The sequence below is a fragment of the Eublepharis macularius genome, chromosome 1, assembly GCF_028583425.1.
Source record: "Eublepharis macularius isolate TG4126 chromosome 1, MPM_Emac_v1.0, whole genome shotgun sequence".
In the NCBI taxonomy this organism is placed as follows: Eukaryota; Metazoa; Chordata; class Lepidosauria; order Squamata; family Eublepharidae; genus Eublepharis; species Eublepharis macularius.
The window spans coordinates 22,362,172-22,381,381 of record NC_072790.1 but is presented as its reverse complement, the minus strand read 5'-3'; the positions used below and the strand labels follow the sequence as shown (position 1 = coordinate 22,381,381).

Genomic DNA, 19,210 nt, shown 5'->3' with positions numbered 1-19,210 from the left:
GCCAGAGGGTCCTGGTGCCTTGGCTGCTGGCTGTAAGCTCTGATCAGCCAGCAGCTGTTGCTCCTGATGGCCGGCTTCTGCAGAGTCAGGGCTAGGGCTGGCTACACAGAACTCCTCTTCTCCTGAGGAGTCCTGGCTGGCTACACAAGGCTTCTCTCCTCCAGAGGAGATCTCATCCTCACTGAGTCCAGACTGGCCCATGACAAAACTGGGCTACAGTTCTTCTCCAGGCCCAGGGGATGGATGAGGTCCATACTGGGAAGAACATCGCCACCACCGTAAAGGTGGCACTCAGGGACGGCCAGGGGGAAAGGGTTTCTCCATGGCTTCATGGTAAAGGATGCAGGAAGCAACATGTTGGCAGCCCTGAAAGAGGCATCCCTCCCGGGCCTGGTGTGCATGGCGCACAAGCTGCATCTGGAGATGAGGGACGTGCTTGGACTAGGGAGCAAGCCAAGGGACAGCTGGGACGAGGGAACGTTGTGGAAGCACAATCTGCTGGACAGCTGCCGCTGCATCGCTTCCCACTTCTCCCGCAGCATCAACTCTTCCTGTGAGCTGTTCCAGAGGCAGGGGGAAGTAGGACCCCGAGCACCAACTCTTTCAGGACCTGCCCACCCGCTGGAACTCCACCTATGACATGATATGTCATCTGGTGGAGCAGAAGGGCCCGTTGCAGGACATCCTTTCATCCACGGATGTTCTGAGGAGGGGAGAGGAGCTGAGCCTCAGCGCCATGGAATGGAGAGTCCTTGCCCAGATGTCCTGGATGCTGAAACCCTTTAAGGAGCCCACTGAGCTCTTGTGCTCCTATGAGGACTGCCTGGGTCAGGTCATCCCCCTGATCCACGGGCTCTACCAGTTCCTTGCGAAGGAGCTCGAGCACGAGAAAGAGCTGCTTCCCAGGGTCCGGGACTTTGTGAGGAGGATCTAGGCATGCGTGGCCCAGCACTTGCATCCTCTGCGCCACGTGATGCCGTACCAAATGGCCTTCCTCTGTGACCTCTGGATCAAGGGCAGCATCGCCATGTGGGCGGGTCAGATGCAGTGCTGGAAAAAGGAGCTCCACACAGCTCAGAAAGAGAAGGCAGGCCTGAGGGAACTGGGCAGGGGCGAGGGGTGGGCAGTGGAAAAGGAGGAGCAGGAGCAGGAGCAGGAGGGGTGTTGGGAGTTGGGAAGAGAGCCACACCAGGAGAGGCCCACCCAAACAGTCCCAGTTGATCTCTGGGCCTCGTCAGTGGGTTGTGTGGTTGGCCGCACTACCTTGCAGAGCCCACCGAGCCCCCCCTACTCCAACCCCTTGGAGTATTGGGCGACTAAATCTGCCGTATTGCTGGACCTGTCCATCGTGGCAACCAACATTCTGTCCTGCCCTTCCACCAGCGTGCAGAGCGAGCGGGTGTTCTCCCACCTGGGAGATCTCCTCCATCCACGCCGAACACGTCTGTGCCCGGACCTGGTGGACATGTTGACTTTCGTCAAGGTTAACCTCAACCTCCTTGGGTATCCCTCCTTGGACCTGGACCTACCTGGGCTCTGAACCTCCCCAGGTCTACTGTGGTTCTCTGCCAATCTCCTGTGCAGCAGGGTCCAGCCCTCCTCGGTTCTTGGGGCTGCTTCCACGGCTGGTAACCCGTGGTCCTCCTCTTCCAGGCCAGTTCCCAGATGCTCCCTCTTTCAACCTCTCCCTCTCTGGATGGCACCAATAGACCCTTCCCCGCAACTTGTCCTGTCCATCACGTCCTCTCCTAGACAATTTCCCGGACGGTCCCTCTTTCATCACCCTCTGTGCATGGAACTGGAACGACCCTTCCCAATGACCTCTCCTGTCCTGCCCATCCCGTCCTGTCCATGAAGGCAACCTTTCCCTCTCTGGAACTGCTCAGATGCCTTCCAACCTCTCCTGTCCTGCTCTTCCCGACCTTTCTGCGAAGGCAGGAAGGTGGGTCATGTCAGCTGCCACTGCTTTTGGCCACGAGGGACATCTCTGCTGCTGCTGTTGCACAGGTGGTTGTATGGTACCGCACGGTGCCCCCTATCCATGGCGTCTTCTGTCCACTCTGAGCAGGGGAGAATGGGTCCCGCAGTGCGACTCATGTCCTTTCCGCGAAGGCAGGAAGGTGTGTCATGTCGTCTGCTGCCACTACCCCATGACTCAGTGGGTTTCTCGGCTCATGGCTCACCAACGTCACCATGGCTTCCCAGTCCTGCTCCGCAATGTAGCTGGTGGTAACCCTTTGTCCCTGTCTCCCTAGTGTGTTTCCTGATGGTCCCTCTTTCAACCTTTCCCTCTCTGGAACCGCTCAGATGCCTTCCAACCTCTCCTGTCCTGCTCTTCCCGACCTTTCTGCGAAGGCAGGAAGGTGGGTCATGTCAGCTGCCTCCGCTGCCCCGCAACTCGGTGGTTTTCTTGACTCATGGCTCGCCAATGAAGGGGTCTTCCCGGTCCTGCCCCTCAATGCGGCCGGTGGTTACCCTTTGTCCCCCTCTCCTTGACAATGTTCTGGTCCCTCTTTCAACCTCTCCCTCTCTGGATGGTGCCCAAACGACCCTTCCCCATGACTTGTCCTGCCCATCGCTTCCTCTCCCTGACAAGTTCCCGAATGGTCCCTCTTTCATCCTCGCCCTCTGTGGATGGAACCAATATGACCTTTCCCAACGGCGTCTCCTGTCCTGCCCATCCCATCCTTTCCATGAAGGCAGGAAGGTGGGTGATGTCAGCTACCACCGCTTTTGGCCACTAGGGACAGCTCTGCTGCTGTTGCTGATAGGGTTGCACTGCACGGTACCCCACTTTTCATGGCACCTGCTGTCCCCTCTGAGCAGGGGGGAATAGGTCCCTCCCACCCACCCTTTCCGTTAAGGCAGGAAGGTGGGTGCTGTCTGTTGCTGCTGCTTTTGGTCACAAGGGGCAGATCAGGAGCTGTTGCACATGTAGTTATGTAGCAAGGCGCCCCTTGTCAACTGCATTGGCTGTCCCCTCTGAGCCGGGGGGAATGGGTCCCTCCTACCCTTGGCGGGAAGGTGGGTGCCGTGCTGCTGCTGCTGCTTCTGGCCACGAGGGGCAACTCAAAAGGTTTTGCAGATACAGTTGTGCTGCATGGTGCACCCCCATCCATGGGCACCTGCTGTTGCCCCTGTGCATGGGGGGAACGGATCCCGCAACTCACTTCCTTTCCACAAAGGCAGGAAGGTGAGTGATGTTGGCGGCAGCCTCCAGTTTGACAGAGGAGGAGGGGACAAGCCTCTCCAGTAGCAGTCTATGCAATCCTTCAGGGTGGATGCTGGAGTCCTCCGTCCCGGTCCTGCTGCATAATGTGGCCAGGAAGCCTCTGTCATCCTCTCCCAACCAGTTCCCAATCCCTCTTTCAACCTCTCCCTCTCTGGAACCGCTTCAACCCTTTCCAACGACCTCTCCTGCCCTGTCCATCCCGTTCTTTCTGTGAAGGCAGGAGGGTGGGTGATGTTAGCTGCTGCCTCTGAGTACCTCAGTAGGATGCTTGGAGGAGGCCTTGCAGCAACTGTTGGGATCTTCCCAGTTCCCCTTCCCTCTTTCGACCTCTCCCTCTCTGGAACCCTCCGAACCCTCCAAATGACATCTCCTCTCCCTCCCGTCCTTTCCGCGAAAGCAGAAAGGTGGGCGATGTTAGCCATCAGTGGCCAGACCACCCTGCCCCCTGGAGGGGAGGCGTCCCACTGCCACCTCTCCGAGCCCACCAGGCCCGGCGGCCACACTCATCACCCATGTCCCTGCTTGCACAGGAAAGTGCAGTGCAGTACTCTGAGGCTTGGTGGGCGGGCACATAGGTGCTGCTGCTGGCGAGTGGCCAGACCCCCTGCCCCCTAGAGGGGGGGGTGGCCCAACGTCACTTCCCCGAGCCCACCAGGCCTGGTGGCCGCACTCATCACCCACATCCCTGTCTGCGCAGGAAAGTGCAGTGCACTACTCTGAGGCTTGGTGGGCGGGCACATAGGTGCCGCTGCTGGTGAGTGGCCAGACCTCCCTGCCCCCTAGAGGGGGGGCAGCCCAATGCCACTTCCCCGAGCCCACCAGGCCCGGTGACTGCACTCATCACCCACATCCCTGTCTGCGCAAGAAAGTGCAGTGTAGCACTCTGAGGCCTAGTGGGCGGGCACATGGGGGGTGCCACCAGCGAGTGGCCAGACCTCCTGCCCCCTAGAGGGGAGGCGGCCCGCCAATGCCTCCAGCAGCCCGCCAGGCCTGGCAGCTGCACTCTTCACCCACATCCCTGTCTGCGCAGGAAAGTGCAGTGCAGTACTCTGAGGCCTGGCAGGCGGGCACATGGGGAGTGCTGCCAGTGAGTGGCTAGACCCCCTGCCCTCTAGAGGGGGGCAGCCCACCGCCGCCTCCCCGAACCCACCAGGCCCAGCGGCCACACTCATCACCCCCTTTTGTAGTTAAGTGCAGTGCAGTACTCTGAAGCCCTGCAGGTTGGTACATGGGGGGGTGCTGCTGGCGAGTGGCCAGACCCCCTGTCCCCTAGAGGGGAGGCAGCCCACCACCGCCTCCCCGAGCCCACCAGGCCCAGAGGCCACACTCATCGTCACCCACGTCTGTGTTTGCGCAGGAAAGTACAGTGTAGTACTCTGAGGCCTGGTGGGCGGGTGGGCAGGCACATGGGGGGTGCCACAGGCGACTGGCTGGACCCCCCGCCCTCTATAGGGGAGGTGGCCCGCCTTCGAGTCCTCCACTTGTAAATGGGGCCAAAGTCAACTGATGGCTCCAATTGTATTGAATGGCAGTTTCCTGGAGGCATCAGATTTGGGAATGTATAACTCCAAGATCCATATTGCAATCTTGACCAAACTTGAGTACACCTGTGAGCGAGCCGTCATTATGCGTCTGATTTGGAATTATTGTGAATCGTGTGTGCAAGAATTGTAACTGCTTGGAAGAAGGAGAATCCGATACGGGATGGTCATTTGCTAGCTAACCCGTTGCGGTTGCAATTTGAATGTTTTCAGCAGTTGGTGATTGAATTTATTACATTTTGACCTTATTGGCGCTGTGATTTGCCCTTGCATTAACTTTTGCACATATCTGTATTTGTATTTTGTCGTATTTATCGTTCCAAATCGGGCTGAGTTCATAGCCTAAAAAGAACTCTAGGGTAGCCTGTTTTACCCCTTAGGGGGTGGAGAGGTATTTACCGGGGCTTCCTTAAAGAGTTGTATTTATTGTGACATAGGAATGTTTATGGTACTGATTGTATAATTCACTGTGATAGAATTGTCTCCAAATACACTTTCTGATATTTTCCTAGTTAGTTGGCCACGGCTTATGCTTTCTCATTCCTAACACGTGACTCTCTCGTTTTGGGCTTTTCCAAACTTGAGTAATGGCTGAAGGGGAGCCTGCTGAACATTCCTTGTGAATATGGGCTCTCTAAGTCCAACGAGGGCTGTTCTGTCCCCCACAAACAATGAATAACGAATGTGTTCATTAACGGGACATGTTCGTTACTGTTCATCTGTTCGTGTTCATCGACAACAATGAACTACGAACAGCGTGTTCGAGGGTTTTGCCCCATTCATGGCCATGTCTAGCCATATCTTCTTACATGGTGGAAATGATGTGCTGGTGACCCAATCAGGCTTAGAAATATTTTTTAAAAATAGAATTGGATCAGGGGGAGAGGGAACCCCCTGATCAGTGTAGGAAATACAAAGCTACAGCATTCCTAGCAGATGGTTGTCCAGCCTCTGCTTGAAGAACACCAGGGAACCTCCAGGGAATGTAATGTTAATCTTTTTCTTTGGCCTGCCATTCTCCAGGATACAACATACCTTGAGCATGGCATGGCACTAAGTACGCATGCTCCAGTAGCCAAAATTATAATAAGCAGTTTGCAACTGTTGCCTTTTGGTACCTGTCCCTGGTTTAGGGGAAGGGTCAGCAAATCTAAAAGGTGATGTATTTTGTTTTTGCCTGGGAGAACTGATGCATATTGAGGCTAACCACTTATGCACAGTGTGAGATAGAACATTCTGTGCATAGCCTGCTGCCTGCTAACTGTGCACAGGAAACTCTGTTCTGCTACATTTCTCTCTAGGTCTGGTAAGAGCAACAATTGTTCTCCTGCAGAGTATTTTTAACAGTCCTTGTTTGGGACTCACTTGGGGTCTCTTCTGCCATAAACTACAATGGTTCCACAATCCACCACTTATTCCTTATTTCAGATTTCTATAGCCCCTTTCAGACATTAGAAACACACAATTCTGATCCTACGATCCTGATGATACACACAGTCACCATTTCAATGAAGAGGGAAACCATGGATGCTAGGTCTCCCATCACAGTGGGAGAATTCCCAGCACTTCATCCCCCATTGCCCACCAGTGCCTCAAATACCGGTGGGGGGAAATGGAGGGAAATGAGGCAGGCATGCAGCATCATTTGTGCAACACTCTAGGGCTTGCCAAAAACTCTGTGGTTTAACCATAGAGCTTTGGTGAATGCTAGAAGTGACATTGCACAATGATGTAACACTGGCACGCTTGGCCCTGCCCCCCAAATCTTCCTGGTGGTGCTAAGCAGCGGCCTGACATTCCTACAGGCAACACATACATGTTTCCATGTGCATACTGCTTTGGTATGCATCCATAGGTAATCCTCAAAATCAGTGTTCTGTTCACACATGCAAAAAAATACATACTATTCACACAAAAAAGTAACCATACATATCAGGAGGATTTCAGGGAACACGTGCTCTTGTTAGTCATGGCTGGTCCACCAAAACTGGTATTAGGAAGCAACATGTTTTCCTCAGCCTTTTAATTAGCCATCTGATGGATTCATTCCATTTTTTACTTCTCTTCTGTCATTTGCAAACTCAAATGCTTTGCAAACAAAGAGTGTAGCAGGGACTGTAGAATGCAAGGGGGGGGGAAACAGTTGAAGAAATTGAGTTAAACCAAAGCGAACTGGCTTTCAATAAATCCATTGTTTGTAAACATCTTAAAGCAAACACCAAGAGAGCTGAATAAATAGCTTCTATACTTTTCATTTTGAGGCAATATCAAACCCCAAGTTACCACTTTGCTGCAGTGGATTAGAAGCATATATAAGAAGATGGGCTGCATAAATGACAAGAGGCACTGAGAAGGAAATGAAGCTACGTGGGCTTGAAATGAAGGAAGTGAATACAGCTATTGTATATATTCATTTCGAATGCATGCTACTCCCAGGATACTTGAGTGCAGATTTTACTCTTGGAAATCTGGCTTGCTAGTGGGGTGTCCACCTACATATTATTATTGTTGTTGTTGTTGTTATTGGGTCGTAATGACTGCTTTCAGACATAACACAAAAAAGGGTTTATTTAACCATAGTTTGGCTTGCAGTGATCACTTGAACCCAAGTTTGCCTCAACAAATACTGGCTTCTTTGCCTTTCATCTGTAGCCAAAGTGTGAGGGCAGTGCTGGGAATAGAGTTGCCAACCACAGACTGGGAAATTCCTGGAGATTTGATGGTGGAGCCTGGGGAGGGAGCTCAGTGGGGTATAATGCCATAGAGTCCACCCTCTAAAGCATTTTCTCCAAGGGAAATGATAACTGTCATCTGGAAGATCAGTTGTAACTCTGGGAGATCTCCAGGCCCCATCTGGCGGTTGGCAACCCTAGCTGAGAACCAAGCCAGGATTAAACTAGGCTGTTGCAATTGTACATCGCATGAGACCAACTCAACTTAACTGTTTCTTCAACTGGTTTTTTTCCTCGCCTTTTGCATTCTAACTGTGGCTAATAAGCCAATTTCAAACCATGGTTTCAGATCTTCGTTTGACAGACCCTAAGTAACCACTATTCGGTTTAGTGAAAATATAGTTTCTTGTTATGAATGGATTGAGCCAATATAGTTAAAGGATCATAATTAACCAGCATCTGGATAGAGTGCACATAATGTAGCCCGCAGCCTTAAAATCAGGTCCTGTGTTTTAACACAGAAGAGGTTGTTTTTACAGAAGAACGAGCTAATTCAGTGGATGGCATCTTACAGCACTGACAGAACAGGGGATTCCCATAAAGCTAGCTGTATCTGAATTTCTGAAGTTCCGTCACCAAGACGCCGTGGTGGTTATTTCATGTATCTTCTGAATTATTCACCATTAGTAATGCTTTTTGCTCTCTCTCTTTTCCATGTAAAAGAAATGGAAGTAGCGCAACTCAAAGAAGTTGCCTGTACGTCAGGCCTTACAATCTCTCTCTCTGGATTCAACCTTCTGATGGAGTGGTAGAGAAACAACTGCCCAGGCAGCCACAAGTTATTTTTCTGGATAAGCAGGTACAGAATTGTGGTGGGTATTTTTGGGCGTGTCAGTTAGGGATCTGTCTTGTGGCTATGCTTTTCTAGATTCAAATGTCCAAAATAATTTTTTTTTTAAATTGCAAAGGACCCAGAGAGCATTTCTTTTATGGAGAGACATGAACAATCTTTAAACTGTTGGTAATTAAAAGGGAAATATGTGAGAATCCAGGTAGGTAATTTTGAGCTGTGTTTCTTTATACAGCAATACCGCTGATTTCAAGTGACTCCACACAAAAAGTATGGTCTGCAGTCATCTTGTAGGTTTGCAAGACTGTGGTGTATATCTTACTAATTTGCTCAGAGCTGTAGGAAGTCTCTTTGAACCTCTTCTGTTGGAGGGCAAGGTTCATTGGGTCAGAGAAAGACTTCACACTTGGCTGAATGGAATGGTAGGATAGAAGCCCTATGTCAAAATTTCACAATGGAGGAACATTTTAGGTTAATAATACAATTCATAATTTGTATAAATACCAAAGGGCTTACCTTGATAACTTGAGGCAAGCCGAGTGTTGTCAGATCTCAGAAACCAAGCAGAGTCAGCCTTGGTTAATAATTGGATGGGAGACCTCCAGAAATGACTAGGATTGCAGAGGCAGGGAATGGCAAACCAAACCACTTCAGTTAGTCACTTGCCTTGAAAACCCCAGCAGGGGGTCTCCATAAGTCATCAATGACTTGACAGCACTTTCCACCACCACATAAATACTAGAGACCTACGGAAGGAAAGATATACCTGGTTTCCACTCCTCTTTCCACCAATAGTCCCTCCAAGCTTTAAACTTCATGCAAGCTTTTTCCTCCCTCAGTATTTCATGTCTCGTTGAACTCCTCTTTCCTTCACCCTTCCATTTCCACAAACCCATCTTCCTTAAGGAACATTACTTTGCCCCCCACACTCTTCTGTCTCATTGCTTCATAGGCTACCCATCCCTTCGATCTTCTGCCCCTGGCTCTGGTTTGCTTGTCCAGAACCCTGCTAGATCACATCAGTGGCCCATTTAGTCCAACATGCTATCCCATACAGTGGCCAGCTGGGTTGTCCTGGAGGGCCAGCAACCTGGACACAGAAGCTTTAAGCCTCTCTGCCCCATTCAGCAAACTTACCTACCTTCTCACAGTCATAAAAGAGGAGTTACCATAGTAATGTGATGATTGACTTGTAGATATTTTGGATGTTCCTGGGTACCACAGAAAGCAGCTTACCCAAGGCCAGTGGGGCTGGCAAAAAAAAAAAAAGATAGCTAATTTTTGCCTTCTCTGCAGGCTAACCTGCAAGACAACCCCCTTGCCCAACACCACAAATACTCCATCTTCTTAACATAGTTCTATAGTCCTAAACTGTCACTGGTATTAAGTAAATAGTATGCCCGACCATTCCTGGAACACCTGCTGAGCTTCCACAGGGTGTGGATCTTTGATATGTCTGTAGAACAATGGAGGGGGGCATGTCAGATAACCAATCAATCAATCAGATCAAGTCCCTCCTTCTTATTGCCCAAGCTTTGGGCATTGGTATATAAGCACGGGAAGCCTTGCAACATTCCCCCTCCTTGACCTGGCTTTCCCAGGTAGGCCTCTGCTATTTGCTCTCCTTTCCCCCTGAAATTCCCGTGTCAGTTGTCTCCATTCTCCTGTGATGTCAGTTAAAAGCCCTGCCAATGAATCTCCCCATGTCCCTTCCAAACCCATTCTTCCTTATCCTTGAAGGGAAGTCCATAAAATATAATACCTTAGTGGATAATATTTGCAAATACCAACAAGTAGGAGGGGAAAAAATTACAAAACTCCTTGTATTTTTCTTCTTTTCTGTAGGGTCGGAGAGTTTTGACATTAGGTTTCCCCTCCAAATCATGGATTGTGACAGCTCATCTCCAAGGCAATCCAGAAGCTGTGTTGAAAGGTTTGGATACATTTTCTTAACACCTGCACAGTTCTAAGCATTGCTAGGACATTCTCATATTCATAAATTGAATAGGAATGTTTATTTCTTTGATTAGCAAGATTTGAGTCCAGTGGCATCTCAGAGACCAACAAGATTTTTAGAGCATAAGCTTTCGAGAGTCAGAGTTCCTTTCTTCAGACACCTTTCCTTGATAAATATTTATTTTCTTGATAAATATTTCAGCGACTTTGTCAATACCTCATATAGTCCCAAGAAGACCTCTTAATATGTATCTCCTGCACAAGAGCCTGTAAAGAGCTCTTCAGTGCTCAAGCGTTGCAACAGGCGCCTTGGCAGACTTAAGCAATTTAAGCAGTTTAAGTTCTATGGATAAGAGAGGATATCACAAAAGAACACTGACACCTCCTCGGTTGCAGTGATCCCCATTGGGGGTGCCTGTGGGTATCTGTTGCCCACTTGCTTCTTCCTCCTCACGCATCTTTTGTCCTTGCTTCATTGGAGCAGGGTGTGCTTTAGAAGAATCTTGGGGAAATATTTCCATTGGGAAATGGCTGCCTTCATCATTGGAGGATACTTGGCTTGAGGACTCCTAACATTTGTGGAACCTTCCAACATGTTTATGATTGGACTTAGCCCCAAGGTTGCCAACTTCAAGCTGAGAAATTCCCAGAGATTTGGGCGTGAAGCCTGGAGAGGGAAGAGTTTGGGGAGGGAGTTCAGCAGGAAGGGGATGCTATAAAATCTGCCCTCCGAAGCTGCCATTTTCCCCATGGGAATTCATCTTTGTCCTCTGGAGATTGGTTGTAATTCTGGGAGAATGCCAGCAACCCTACCTAGCCCCTGTGGGAAGTGATTTTTGTGATTTTTCACTTCTCTGTAGCAGCCATTTTGTTGCGGCATCCACAACCTGCTCTCAAAAATTCCAGAAGTGCCCACAGGTTCAACAAAGTTGAGGACCCGTGTGTTTTGTTTGCTGTTTGTGTGTGGAAGTTGAAGGTTGAAGTACCCCAATCTGGTTCACATTGAAGGCAAAATCAATATTGCGGGGTTCTCGAGATGTAACTCCAAACGGCACCCATTAAACATGAGTTACTGACCAGGGGCGTTGTTTGTTCTAGCTGTATTTGGGGACACGGTAAACAGTTGAAATCAGAGGGAAAACAGCAGAAAAGTTCCAAGATCTTTGCCTCTCGGGTCAATATCATCCAGTATTTAAAGCAGTAGGGCCAATCTATGCATGACCAGGACAAAGCGTAGAATCCACTCCAAGGAGCTGGCTTGAGGAAACCAACAATGACCGCATCTGGGTGCTTGCATTCCGAATAGTATGTTATGCTTTTTCTGAGGATTGGCTTTTAACTCTTGAATTAAGAAAGCTGGATTAAAATGTTAGCTGAGCCCTGGATTTTTCTTTTGTAAGTCACCCCACTCCATTGGTAAAATAGGACCATAAATGGCCTCCTTCACAGCTTTGTTCTAAGGACAAAGGAGTTACAGATTTATAAAACACTTTGTATACCAAATGTCCTGTATTTCTCCACTAAATAAATGAAAAGGGTACAAATATAAAACTCCTGAGTGTTGGGACTCAGGTAATTAGGTTTTCTGAGCTATCTCACTCCCCTCGATCTGGACAAAATTTGTTCCCTTTTGCGTTACAGGCTTGCAAAGCTTCAGTCAAAGGGATTAACAGTTTTGTTTTTTTTTTAAAATATATTTTTAAAAGCAGAGCGCTCTCAGTGATTTCCTAATAGGAGAACTGAAACCCTCTTTCCGGAGGGGTTGTTTCTCTTTCTCAGAGACTGCTTAAATAGGGCTATCCTACAGCTTGTGGAGTCTTCGGGAGAATAAGACTCTGAAGAATCTGAGACATATCTCCGCTTCCCTGGAAATGGTAGCCATTTAGGCTACAGTCAGTTAGCAGCGCTACCTGTGCTTGCTGAACTATTGAAAATAATGGGGTAAACAAACAATCTCAGTGGTGATTGGAAGGGCTTCCCACCATGTGCCAATTGGAAGTCATAGTGGGTTTTGCATATATGAACCCCGGTCATGCTAACGATACCTTTCCAGGGGTTGTAACAGTCCAGGCAGGTAGGCATGGTGGGCTGAGAACCGAGAAAAGAAATTTGCTGTGCAAATGTCTTTCAATTATGGGACTAATGACCCTGGTGGCACCTTGCCGTTTTTAAAGCCCTGAATGTAATGGACTGATTGCGGTGGCTGACATTAACCTGGGCAGTTGCTCAGCTGGTTTAAATTGGCATCTCTCCAAGGAAGCCAATGAGGTAATTTTGATTTACACGCTGGCTGATGACATCAGTGGCGACGCTCATTTCGCAGGGTGGACATTTGTCTACCGCTATAGAACGGTAACCACATGGCCCACTTTTGCCCAGGCCAGCCGCCTGATGAGTGATGATACATTTTGGTCGCTCATAATATGTCATGGCTTTGCAACCAAACCCAAAAAATTAGAAACGAGGGCTTTATGTGCAACGATGTTGTCAGGGTTTTCTTCACAATGCGTGTCAACGTGCAAGCCTTTAAAAAATTTTTTAAAACATTTTGTTAATTGGGAGAAAAAGTTTCATTTCCCCATCTGACCTAAAATTAATTAAACCACGAGGGAAGCACTAGACAGAGAAAGAAAGAGGCAAGAAATGCAAGAGGAATGCAGCTCAAATAAAGGACAGTCACCAAACAGAAAAAAGGCATTTTGCATTCTCTAAAAGATACATGCATCAAATTAATAGTCAATAAACTCTAGGAATGAATGAAGTGTGCTTTGCAGATGTTCGCTGCATAATCATTTGCTGTGTTTATTCCTTTGACAAACGTCCTTATTCTGAGCGTCGGTAGCAGCATTTAAACAAAATGGGTCTGTCAGGCACACTCAGCCGGCTTCATTTGACAGCCGCCAAACTGCCTCTTGGAAAGTACTTTAGTACCAAATTAGCTCGCTCCTGCGTTAAATACCAGCTTGCTTCAGAGATCTTTTGTGACGAGCCCCATATATATCCATAATATTCTGGGATTTGAAGCATATGTGCCAGAAAGCTGAGATAGCCTCCTTTCAGGAGTACAGTATGTGACTCCAGGCTTCGTCATAGCCTTGGAATGGCAATTGTAAAATCAGTGCCAGTGACAGGATCCTTTGGGAAAGCCAGCGTTGCATTTAACTGAGAATGCTATGAGTAGTCAAGACACTCTCAGATACACTGATAACTGCTGAACATGAGGATGTGCCTGAATCTTTATCTAGCCGGCAAGTAAGCAGATAAACATGCAGAGAAGCAAATGAGTTTTTCTGGGAAAGTGATGAAGTAAGCCCCTGTCAGGTAAAGGTGCCTTTTCAGGGAATCCATTTGCCTCCTAGCAAAGTAGCATCAAAAGCTTCAGTGACACAATGAGCTTAGTAGCAGCAGCTCCTCAGGTATTTTTTTAACTTAGAAAATTTATATCCCATCTTTCTGCCAACACAAGGGCCACTGAGGCAGCTAACAAATTAAAACATAAACAATAAAATCACATTTTGAAACCATTAAAACCATCCAAGAAAACCATCATTAAAACAATTAAAACCAGAGCTAAAAACTGTATAGAACAAAACAATTAAAAATATTGGGCAGGAAGGATCACTGAGGGAAGGTCGAATGAAACAAAAAGTCTTCATCCGCTGGCAGAAGATGGGGACAGAAGGGGACCGGCCAATCTCCCTGGGGAGAGCGTTCTGGAGATTTTGTAACCCCTGAGAAGGCCCTCTCCCGGGTTGCCACCTGCTTACCTCAGAAGGCGAGGGCATCCAAAGCAGAGAAAAAGATATCCTTCTAACTTGATGAGAGCCATTGTTATTGTTAATACAAGTACATATAGATTTAATATACCTTTGTTGGACTCCCCCTGCTCCCAGTTGGAGTCCGGAAATGTGGTACCCACCAGTTTTGTCCTTTTTATTTTCTCTCTATTAAAATAATCTTTCTGATTGAACATCTGCCTGGCTTATTTCAAGAGTTCTCTTAAGGAAATAATCCCCATAAACATAGGTCTCAGTTACCGCCTTTTGTTTACCTCTTTAATGCTAATTCCTCAACTAATTAAGAGACCTCCTATTTGTATAACAGGGGGTGGGCAGCTGGGGAGTGCGGGGATAGGCGTGCCAATTCTGGACAGCCTGAGCATGGTTATCTGACTGGCAACCTCTGACCATAAGTCAATCAGGACAACTTGTATAGTAAATTATTACCGATTTGAAAGTATCCTAATCAGTCCAGTAATTTAAATTCTTCTAACAATATTGTTACTTTTAAACCAATCAAGTATAGGATATCTCAAAGGACATTTTATTGCTTGAAAGCAGATGGATAGAAGAGAGCAGGTAAGGTATCAAAATATGTTGTGCTGAAATGATTTTGTGTGGGGGGTATGCATGTGTAACAGTAAAATATTATTGTAGCCTCAATGTACATATTTTATGTTGGAAGTAATTGATTTACCAAACAAGTCAGGGTTTCAGTTTGTGATCTCTGGATTTTGTCCAATATCCCAGGGATCTTCTGATATGTAACCCCACCTCCTACTTGCTCCACCTGAACCAATATTTAGGAAATTGGATGGATTTTTTTCTCCACTTAATACTTAAGAATGTTACCGCCAGCCTGCATAAAGTTTAGGACTTCGCCAACACTTGGCTAGTACTCAAAGAATTTTAGAATGAAATGCAGATATCTAGTCATTAAATCGGTAATACTTTTCAAAACAGTATTTGCAATATAAAAATAATGTTGAGCACAAAGCCAGTACATTGAATTAAATAATTTATCCAGGTAACTGTCAGAAGAGAGTCTCACCCTCAGGCTACAAATCATGAGGTTTTAAAACATTTTCCCTTCCCTTTACAGTGTTCTAATCTGAAGCTGTTATAGCTCAGTTCTTGTTTCTGAATTAATATGCCTTCCAAATAGTACGGACCTGAACCACTTCAAAGTTTCTTGACTATACTTGTTCTAGCACAACCCGGTGCGCGAATGTCTCAGTATTATCCAGACAACTCCAAGCTTTCCCAGATGAGGCAAATTGCTTAGATCCCTTCCAATCTGGATTTAGGCCTGGCCATGTGACTAAAACAGCCTTGTTCGCCCTGGTGGATGTCCAGTGCCAGGAGATGGACAGAGGGAGTGCGAATCTGTTGACTGGATCTCTCCGCAGTATTAATACCATCGGTCGTGGTATGCTTCTGGACTGCCTTTTGGGGCTGCGATTGGGAGGCCTCATTCTGCAACAGTTCCAGCCCTTCCTGGAGGTTTCGGAAGGTGGTGCCTTTAACCTGTGGGGTCCCACACGGTTCTATCTTATTCTCTCTGCTGTTTAACATCTCTGTGGAACTAGATCTAGCCGAGGAGCTAGCCATGCTAGTCTGTAGTCGCAAAATAGTGAAGAGTCCAGTAGACGCATCTGACGAAGAGGGCTGTGGTTCTCAAAAGCTTATGCTACAACAAAGTTGGTTAGCCTTAGAAGTGCTATGTGAAACTAGTCGTTGAAGTCACCCATGCATGTTTTAATTTGTTAGTTGTCTTGATGGACCTTATCAGGACAGAAAGGTGGGGTATACATTTTGTTAAGTAAAAATAAAATTTAATAAAGCATACTAATGGGCTGTATCTACAATGGGAGGCAGTAATCAGAAGAAATTGCCATCCCCTCTTCTGTCATTCAGTTGGAGAAAATGTGTGGTAGTATAGAACCCAGTAAATAGTCTTGTGTCTTAAATATTGCCCCCAAATTACCTTCAAGTGGATACTGATATGACTATTGGAACCATATGAAATGTATAAATGAATGAACAAGTAGCGACATATTCTGCTTTAGAGGGATAGGGGTTTGCGTTGTTCATTAAAGTTCCACAGCTTTCATTTGAACATCCATGTAATTGTAATCAGGGCTTTTGCTTTAGATGACTTTGTCTTGATCAGTTTCAACAGGAAATCATTAATCCCAGCAAGGATATGTTCATGTTACGCTGCAGGTACCACCAGGGAGGAGGTGCAGCACGGACGGGCTGCCTTTCGGAATCTGGTTGTATCCAGCTCCTGCTTGAACTGTTACCTACGTTTTGAAGTAACTTCTCCTCCCGGTGAGAGGCATTTCCGAGCAAAGAGTTCAGTGAATGGTCTTGGGGAAGGGGGAGGTTTTTTTACTGTTGCTTTCTTGAAGCTACGCAGGTTGAAGAACAGCTGTGCCTAAATGGTAGACTGTTGGGAACCCTGTTAGACTTTCTAAAAATGTGTGATATAAATATAAAAGTAAATAAAGTGACATCAAAATCTATGTTAACCCGTAATGTTGTTTATATAAAGACATTGTAAATACGGATAGACTTCTTAATTTCATTGGGCTGATACCTGCAGATTCAACTAGCAGTCGAAGGGCAATGCATGCATTTAAAAATCTAGTGTTAACAAGGTTTGTTCACATTTTCCAGAAGTACTGGAGGTATCTGCTCTTTCTTTTTGCACTAATTCTCTCCAAACTCAAATGACCTTAAAACTGAATCGTCTGTTGCTGAAAGTTAACACCTCAATTTTCAATGGAGCAAAATGTTTGGATGACAACCTTTTTTCCCCTACACGGATGATCATGATTTTATAGCACCTATACACTGCTCTTGCTCCCTTTGTTATCTGTTTGCACAATGCTGAGTGACAGGATCATGGAAAACTATATCATTTGTGCATGTAACTGAAATACGTGGGAAACAGAGCAATGCACGTGGATGAAAGGGGGGGACGTGCTTCATTCTCTGTATTCACTTCTTTGGGTGTGGGACGATGCTGCATTGCATACTCACACAGTATATCTGGCATATATCACCGTTGTCCAATTAGTATGTAGGGATTTCTTGTTGATTTGTTTTTAAAAGTACTTGGTGGGCAACCTTGTCATTGTTTCCATGTTCATGCATGCACACAGCCTGTCCTAATTATTTTTACTCGTATTCCTCCAAGTTGGAAATTTTGGATTGTGACATCAAAATACATAGACGATCTTCTAGAACTCATTCTGATGTTGGATTTGGACATATGAGGTGTAAGAATATGTATTTTTAAAAATGCTCAGTTTTTGTTTGCAGATTGACACACACACACTGTGTATGCGCACACTGTTGACTCCATACTTCCGGGCTTGTTGGGAAGATTGGCCTTTGCTGAAAATATAACAGTTCAGCTAGATGGCTTGATCCGGCAAGGCTTCTCTCCTGTTTTTAATAAGCAATGCTGGAATCTTGCAGCTTGCCTGTAATCTCGATTGTGGTCTCAGGGCTCCAGCACCTCAGGCCAGGCGAGTTGCAGTCCCAGACGTTTCCCTTGCTCATGGCGATATCTTTAAGCTTTGGAACACATGATCCTTATTATTTCAATTGCTTTATTGTATATATATATATATATTATTTTTTTCTTAGGTGCTGTATTATCTGTTGAATCTTTTTTTTTTACTGTTCGCCCTGTTGCGGTGACGGAAAAATCTGCCATAATTTTTACTGCTGCGTTGGGTTCTGCAGCTTCGGCAGTGGTTTTGGGATCTGTGGTTCTCTGCTGGTTTAAGCAAAGCAAAAGAAACAGTAAGTTGCAGTATGCAAATGAAACCTGGACTCAGAAAATCCCCCTTTCAGAAAAACTGAGATTTTTACAGTTTGATATAGACAACAGTCCTCAGATCAAGCGCTGGTCTGAGCAGTTTCTTGCAGTGGTATTGTGTGGCTTGCCAGGGATCAAGTTTCTTGGGCAGTCTGCAGTAACCTACAGTTTTATCCTCAGTAGCTCAGGTGTCAGGATTAATAGATGAATGACTGCCTGAAAACCCTTAATCAATAGGCAGTACAATTTTTATTTATTTCTCTTTGTGATTTAAAGTTTACCTTTCTCATTGAGACTCAAGGAGGATTGCACAGTATAAGAAAGTATGAATACTGACTGGGACATTCTATAACAATACAATATGCATGTGCTGTCAAGTCACAGTTGACTTACAGCAACCCCAGCTAGGGGCAAGTGAGAAACAAGTGGTTTGCCAGTGCCTTCCTCTGCAGAGTCTTCCTTGGTGGTCACCCATCCATTTATAGAACCTGCTTAGCTTCCAAGATCTGTCGAGATCGGACTGTACCGTGCCGCCTTTCCTCCCTCAATCATACAATAGAGTAAGGATAACAGAAATTTGGAAACAAGCAGAAGTCCTATACAAAGCTGGATGTGGAATTAAAGCCAGTTAGTAGCAATCCTTTCTGGCTCTAGGCTTTCTGCAAACTATGCAAAACTGAATTATTCAGGAGGGCTTTTTTTTTTTTTACACAAGTAGGAGGGCTGTAGTGTAAGAAATTGGTTCAAAAAGATGCTGTGGTAAAGGGTAGGAACTGTAGACTACACTACTGTGAACTGTCTGTTGCCCTAAGTATGCTCCTCCTGGGTAACTTCTCCATCATTTAACATGTCATGTTTAATTGTCTATGCATTATTTCTGCATGATTTTAGTTCTGTGTTAAATTTCTTTTTGCTTTCAATTTTTATGCTATCCAAACCTTATTGCATTGTTAATTGGATGTTCCATTTGTAGATCATATTGGTTTGCACTATATAATTCACCTTGAGTCTTAGTAAGAAAGGTGGACTATAAATAATATAAATAACTAAATAACTAAATCTCAATGATCTCTTCTATTGGACCTAGACACTGAATGAACTAAAGATAGTATTTCAAATGGGTTTAGTGAGTTTATGCCAGTGTCTGTTGCAGGCTGATGATCTGTATGTTTGTCTCCATAGAAATCAGATTTGTATTTTGCATTGCATTTGAGTTCAGAGTTCCCACTCTAAATTAAATTTTGCATGTCTATCTTCAGCATTCGACCTGAAGAATTAATCTTAAATTTAAGATTGCTGAAATGTTAAAAATTAACACATGCCCATCTTTGGAAAATCAAATGTT

General features: G+C 46.2%; 1 protein-coding gene across 1 annotated transcript in view; it reads left to right on the top strand.

Annotated features, from left to right (window-relative positions):
• Nucleotides 1-19,210, top strand: part of LOC129323811 (fibrocystin-like) — a 38,641-nt gene that overhangs the window by 15,111 nt on the left and 4,320 nt on the right. Inside the window, exons 2-4 of the mRNA XM_054970544.1 lie at nt 8,169-8,304; nt 10,141-10,228; nt 17,790-17,849. Coding sequence (XP_054826519.1) covers nt 8,169-8,304; nt 10,141-10,228; nt 17,790-17,849 — 284 coding nt within the window. The remainder of the gene's footprint in view (nt 1-8,168; nt 8,305-10,140; nt 10,229-17,789; nt 17,850-19,210) is intronic.